Genomic DNA, 6934 nt, shown 5'->3' with positions numbered 1-6934 from the left:
AGTCTTTTGTCTGGCCCTATGTCGGGCCTGGTCTGGAAATGGGTGACTCCACACCTTAATCCCCGCATTAATGAGTGTGACCAGTAGCTATTGTAGAGATGACAGACAGGACGGAGACAGGGGCTTTAGCTGACACGAGCAGCCTGCGGCATCAGCCCGTTCGTTCACAGAATTCTAGAATCTCAGATTGGAGGGACAGACCCCAGAGATATTCCCCTATCTGAGCAAGGACCTTCGTCTAAGACACGCCAGACAAAGGGTCTTTGAGCCCTCATTTCATGATGTCTAGAAAGGAGAACTTCCCTACTTCCGGAGGCAGCTAATCCCACTTAGGGCAGCTCTGTGTTCCTCATATGCCTCTTCAGTTTTTACCCATTACTGGGACCCCCTAATTCTGGTGATCACGACTCTCTTAATGCAGCTTAATACAGCATACTCATGCACCTTGGTGAGCATCTCATGCTGTTGATTTATCTCCCACTTGTAGTCCACTAACTCCCCCAGACCAATTGGCAGCCTGCCACACTTCTGTTTTTTGAACTCAAGCAGAAGACTTGACATTTCACCTTATTAAATATCATCTTATTGGAATCATTCATTCATTCAATAAATATTTGAGTGCTTATTCTGGCAAAGGACCATGTCAGTCAGGACTCTCACATTTCCCAAGTCAATCCATCTCTTGAAGCGAGAGAGTGTTGGGGGACAGTCCCGTTTTTATTTGGACTCCATCCACTGTATCTTGTTTCCCCCCAATTTTGAGGGTGGCTGGGGTTATAATTTCAGTTTGTTCCCCTGGGTTATGATTTCTGTTTTTTCTCCTGTCCTGAACAGGGGAACAAATCTCTCTGGAGGTAGGGAAGTGTTAGAAAAAGGTTCACATTCATTCACTGAGCTCTCCCTCTGACATGATGTTTTCCAGAATAAAAGGATAGGACATTCTATTTTGTAGTTAATTTTTTGATTGGAAATAGGGTACTCTTTATATATGAGCAATCCCCCTCATCTTCAGAATGAGTTCAATGAATGAATGGCAATTTCAAAGATTCAGTAGAATATTTGGGGGACAAACCTGTGATTTTATTGGTAGGGGGATTCCTGGTATAGAAACTGCCTTTACCTCCATGAATCAACAACTGACCTCTAACATAGAGCCCCCCCCCCCCAAAGACTTGCATTTACTATAAGTTTTGCTTGGAAGCTAACCATGGGATCACAGATTCTCAGAATCCCAGAAACAGAGAGGTGTTAAATTGTAAGGAACCTCAGTGGTCATACGTGGTCATATGTGAAAGGAATTCCTACCCTAACACACTCTACAAGTGGTCAGCTGGAAAATCACTGAAAACCTTTAGGAAAAGGGAACCCCAACCTCTCGAAGCATCTCAGTCCGGGTTAAATGTAATTGTTAGGAAGATTTTTGCTTAAAATCAGACTAAATTTAGGAGAGGGAAAATCCCAGCTATCCTAAGATGGTTGGAAGAAACCTGTAGAGACCACCTAGATCAGCATCTACACCCTACAGATGAGGGTCTGGGAAGGGAAAGCCACACAGGTGACAATGAAATGAAAACAAAGTGGAGAACCATCGATTGAACATGGCTAAAGAAAATGTGGTATAGAAACACAATGGAACACTATTGTAACTTAAGAAGAGAAGGAGGAAATCAATTCGGAGAAGTGTGGGAAGACTTAGGAAACATGAGAAAATACAGAAGGAAGAATGACATACACAATGACTAAAATGCTATAAAGGAAAAGAACCATAAAACAGAGCCAAAATGTAGAATAATTGTAATAATCTTGGTCCCAGAGAGAGGAAACAAACCTGAGTGGACAGATGGGGAGGGGGAACATCGGTGTGGAATAGTGTTAGATGGGTGAATTTGTTGGGCTGGTCATTCTGTTATCCCCTTTTTTGTTAAAAGAGAAGGCTCATGGGGGGGGGGGGAGGTAGGTATATCCAAAAGTGAAAAATACACTTAGAAGGGATATGTAACCATGTGCCTCTAAGTCTGTCCTCCTGAGGACAAAGTGGTAACTATTCAAAACTGGATCTTTTGGATGAGGAGACAATCAAAAGTTTCTTTTCACTAAGGCTCGTGTTAAAGTGCTGTCCCCCCTCCCGAGGCAAAGCAAAGTAGGATTTGATACACAGCCCCGGCGACTGGGAATAAGAAAGAAACGAATCCGTGAGTCTTTAATAGTCATATATTTTGGAAAGCAGTTAAAAAACACTCAAAAATACCATCTAAGGTCACAGTCACTTATACAGATTTTAATCTTATATTGCTTGGCCATTTTTACATATAAATTATTGCTCACTAGCTTTCATAAATATGCAACACTACCATATGTACAGAGCCCACAAGCAGGGGAGAGGAAGGGGAACACTGTCACTAAGGATTCTGGTAAATCAACAAACTGTTTCATATCTACCAGTGCTTCGGAGAGTGGATAACTACTGACTGTAGTCCCTGAGAAGTTCGGTAGACATCCCTGATTGCGGGGTTTCTATCTTTTTATTGTTAATGCAAGTCAACAGTGTTAATAGCAGTCCCAATTAAAGATAACCAACCAAGGCAAGATTTCTTGCTTGGGGTCATGGATTTCATCTTGGTACAACAACAGTGTCATCCCAATACAATAAATAGACTATGCAAATAAATAATACTCTGCTAAAAAAAAAAAAAGGTTAAGTATATACAGCTTGGTTTTGAACAGTTTTTTTTTTCTTGATTTTTTTGGCAATTTTTTAAACTTTTTTTTTGGCCACTGGTTTTAAGCACACTGCTCACTGACTAAATGTGAGCTGAAATTCTAAGGACATGTTGTAAAAGCATCTAAAGTTGTTATAACAAACCCCTCTCAGATAATGGCACAGGAACTTGGGTGTTCTTAGCCTTTTAATTTGAATCACTTTGGCCAATCACTTTCTCCTCCCTCTCTCTCTCTCTCTCTCTCTCTCTCTCTCTCTCTCTCTCTCTCTCTCTCACACACACACACACACACACACACACACACAATCTATTGTGCAATTTCAAAAGACCAAGATTTCAATTTACAACATCTGGTGACAATTGAAATGCTCGCCGATGGATGGACACTTCCCACATCTGGTGATCTGGGCAGAAACTCTGAGCAATCGCAGCCCTCCTTCCACGCACCTTTCAGTTTTTTTAACAAAACCATCAGTGCAAGATGGCTACTCTTTTCCCTCTGGACTTGAATGTGGCTTTTCCTGCTTAAGTTATGATGGAGAAAATGGTATCCCTGTGAGTCCAGTTTTCAGGGAAGAGATTCCAAATAGCCACCGTATGATATTTAGCCTTGAAAATTTGTTCCTAAAAGTCAGCTCTAGAAGGCTTGGTGACTACAGTATGGCAAGTAACAGCTGAGTCTTCAGTCTGCCTGTGAAGAGAAGGAAGTGCTTGTGTGTTGTTTACTCACGGGGGTCCGTGCTCGGTGTCCTGGGCCGGACTCCCTCCTGACACAGCCCGATTTATTGGAAAGCCGGGTACCTGGGGACACACTTGTAGAAGTTCTACCGTGATAGGGAGGGTCCACTGGGAAAGGCCCAAGTTCGAGCTGGTAAAGATCCCCGGAGAATTTCTGAGTCAGGAATGATTTCATGAGACTGCAGAAGAGATCCCAGAATCTCAGATCTTGGTCACAATTCCCACTGGGTTTGGAATCCCTTCCATAGCAGATGGCCATCTGCTCGTTACTTGAAGGCTCCTTAATGGCTGTGAACTAGGACTCTGGAGCAACCCCCTTCCCTGGAACTTAAGAACTTTACAAAAGGCTGGTTCGGAGCCAAGACCCAGAGAGAGAACATGACTTGCTCAGAATGGGAAACTGGGGGGCTGTTGGGTGGCTCAAATTATTAGAAAGTTCTGGGATATCGAGCTGGACCTCCGTTTTTGTTCTTGGGATGTAGCTGTTATCCAAGCAGCTCTGTGAACCTATTGATCTTTTAGTCTGTTCAGTCCCTTAAGTAAGAGTTAGAGATCAGAAAAGAATCTGGAGGATAAAGGTGAGAAATACCTTATTGTCTTTGTGTTGGGTCACTCCCAGCTGACCTAGAGGAGGGCCTGGACAAAGTAAAGGATGCCTGGGATTGGTTCTCTTCCCCAGCAAATTGCCTCTTCCCATTGACTACATCCTTTCCCCCATCACACTAGATGACGTGCTCAGAAAAGGCATTTCAATTAAGACCTCAACACGCTGGAGCTGGCCATGGTGCCATACCTCAGGAGCCCTCGGCCCTCAGGGTCGTGGCTCAGAATTCTCCAGAAAAAACTCTTCACTAAAGGGAGGGTTATGGCTGAAAGAGAGGAAATCTATACTTTTAATTAGCAAAATGTAGAGTTTTAGGGTTAAAAAACCTGGCTTGCTTTGCTCACCTTCCACATGCGAGTTAGTCATATTTACCGCTTTTTTTCCCTCTGGTCATAAAAATTCAAACAAAGTTGCCTAAAGTAAGCTATACTTCCCAGAAAAAAAAATAAAGGAAGTGTTGACTCACCAAGATCATTTTTCTTGAGGCTGTGCTATGAAATGGCTCTCTCCTGGTCCCACTGTACCCCTCGAGCAGCCCCCTACTCATGAGCATCCCCTGCAGATTTTGTGAGGAGTGGGTCACCGTGGCCTCCCATCTGTGACTATGAATGGTTTCAGACCAAGATGAAAATGTGCACACCAGAACAAATCCATTCTCTTAAAGGCCTACCAATATTTTCCCCCCATATCTAGTGGCATGGATTTCTCTCTCTCATATATTCTCTATAAAGTACATGTTATATAAGGTGTTCTATATTATTCATATATACCCACAGGTGTATTTGTACAAGTGTCTGTGCATTTTTGTGTACAGTCACAGACAGACATGTATTTGCTGAGCCCCAGGAAACAGGGCTATAATAATGTTATTTAAAATATTTCATTTATTTCTGACAATGAAGATGAATAAGATTTTAATGAATTGAAAACAAAGTGTTGCTTGAGGGCACACGGATTATGAGGAGGAAGGTAGTTTGAAAACCTTATTAAGGACGGATACACAAATAACCAAAGGGTTTGTGATCTCAGCATAGAGCTTTCCTAGGGTGGAAATGCCCTCCAAAGATACAAACTGCAATCCATCTCTATAGATAAGGCCCAGGGAGTTACCTCAGGCACATATAGGCTAACGACTTGTCCAAAGACCCAAAATGGCAGGATTTGAACCCAACATTGTGTTCGCTAAATAGGAATACATGGAAAATGGAACTAATAATACATAAAATTGTGCCCTTTGCAAACCTGCCATAGGAATCATAGAAAGTGAAAATGAGTTGGAATTGATTTATTAAAATCAAGATGAATGAGAGAGAGAATTCCTGCTTAGACCCAGAGTTTGGGCCAAATGGGCCTCAGTGGCCTTTCCCATTTGGAGATGGTGTTTTCATTATCTTTGGGAAGTGATGATAATTCAACTAAACACGAGGGAGCATGTTCATTTCAGTGAAAATTTAAATTTGTTTTCACCTGCTGAAATCATATCAACTCTCCCACTGAGAAGAGCTCACCTTCCCTCTATCTCCTCCCCATACTGTTCTGGATGGGAACAGTAAAGTTTCATATTGCAGGCAAGGAAATTATTCCCAGGTCCCAGAGTGTGCAAATGACAGTGGCTGGGACGAGAATTCAGCTCTTCTTAATTCCTAGGTGGCTGGTGCCTTTCAAAGATCTCACAAGAAATCACGCAAGAGTGGGTCAGGTTTCATTTAGATGTGTGGAAAAAAATCCTCAGAAATTATACTGAGTGCAGGTTTTTTAAGGCAGTCATTAACAATGCTGCCCTTATGGGAGATGCAATTTGGCATAATTTGCCTAATTGGCCCAAATAATTTTCATTAAATTAGCCAGCTGTGCAGAAAATAATTTCATTCCTAAGTGTGAATCTTTATACGATCGTGGCTTAAAAAAAAAGTGGAGATCTGGAAAATGCAAGCTTCAGAACATAAGCAGAAAAGGTGGGGATGACTCTTCCCACGTTTGCCTTAATGTTTACGTGTATTCTCACGTGTGGTTTCATGGCTATTCTCTTGGAGAAACCACAACTAAGTTGGAAAAGGGGCAAATGATGGGACTTTTTTCAAGGTCTTAGAAAAAAGCCAATTTTCTTGGCCAGACCAGTGTGGGGACTCTGGGCAACAATGCAGATTTCCATCTTGTTTTCACCTAGGAAGGGAAGGGATTTGCTCAGGATCTCACGGCCGGGATGCGTCGATGATGGGGCTTGAGCCCAGGTCCTTGAGGTGGGGTCTCTGGGTCTGACCCAGGGCTGCCTCTCACGCAGTGCAGTGGGATCTGCTGAGAAGTAGATTCCAAGGGATCTGGGAAATCCTCTCCCTCTCCGGGTCCTGGGCTTTCTGCTTGAAATGATTTGTCCTAACAGGACATGACACGGCATGGCGAATGATGCTATTAACTCTGGCATCCAAATTAAAGTGAGAAGAAGACAGGGGTCCTGCCGGCTGCTGCTTCCCCTTCCTCTCCAGTTCCAGCTGTCCGGGGAGAGCCCGGCGCCCCCTCCCATCCAAAGGCCGGCACCTTCTCACGCTGCCCGGCATCGCTCACAGGCGCCTTGGGAGTGACTGATAAAACTCAGCAAATCCGTTTTCAGGAGGAAAGCCACATGCTTGGCATCGACATTCCCGTAACCCAGAGTGCCCAGGGTCTGCCCGCCGGGCTGGCGTGGCAGGGGCGCGCTCACGCCCGCGGCTCGATCCGGTGGGAAAGCTCAAACAGCACCTGCTGGTTGTCGATGACGTGCAGGTGATGCACGTAGGACCTGAGCTCCTGGTGCTCCTTGGGAGACACTTCACCTCCTAATGTCGAAGGAAAAGAAAGAAAGAACGATCAGTATTCCCGGAGCTTCAGAACCCTC

The 6934-nt window shown here is 43.8% G+C and overlaps 1 protein-coding gene across 2 annotated transcripts in view; it reads right to left on the bottom strand.

Annotated features, from left to right (window-relative positions):
* Window positions 1-2196: 2196 nt before the first annotated feature.
* The window catches only part of RAPGEF5 (Rap guanine nucleotide exchange factor 5), a 227159-nt gene continuing 222421 nt past the window's right edge, over window positions 2197-6934 (bottom strand). For both annotated transcript variants that reach the window (XM_031940640.1, XM_031940641.1), the window contains one exon: window positions 2197-6875. In XM_031940640.1, the coding sequence (XP_031796500.1) occupies window positions 6757-6875 (119 nt within the window). In that variant the 3' untranslated portion in view covers window positions 2197-6756. The remainder of the gene's footprint in view (window positions 6876-6934) is intronic.

This window comes from Sarcophilus harrisii, chromosome 5 (assembly GCF_902635505.1).
Source record: "Sarcophilus harrisii chromosome 5, mSarHar1.11, whole genome shotgun sequence".
NCBI lineage: Eukaryota > Metazoa > Chordata > Mammalia > Dasyuromorphia > Dasyuridae > Sarcophilus > Sarcophilus harrisii.
This window is presented reverse-complemented; position numbering and strand designations above follow the sequence as displayed.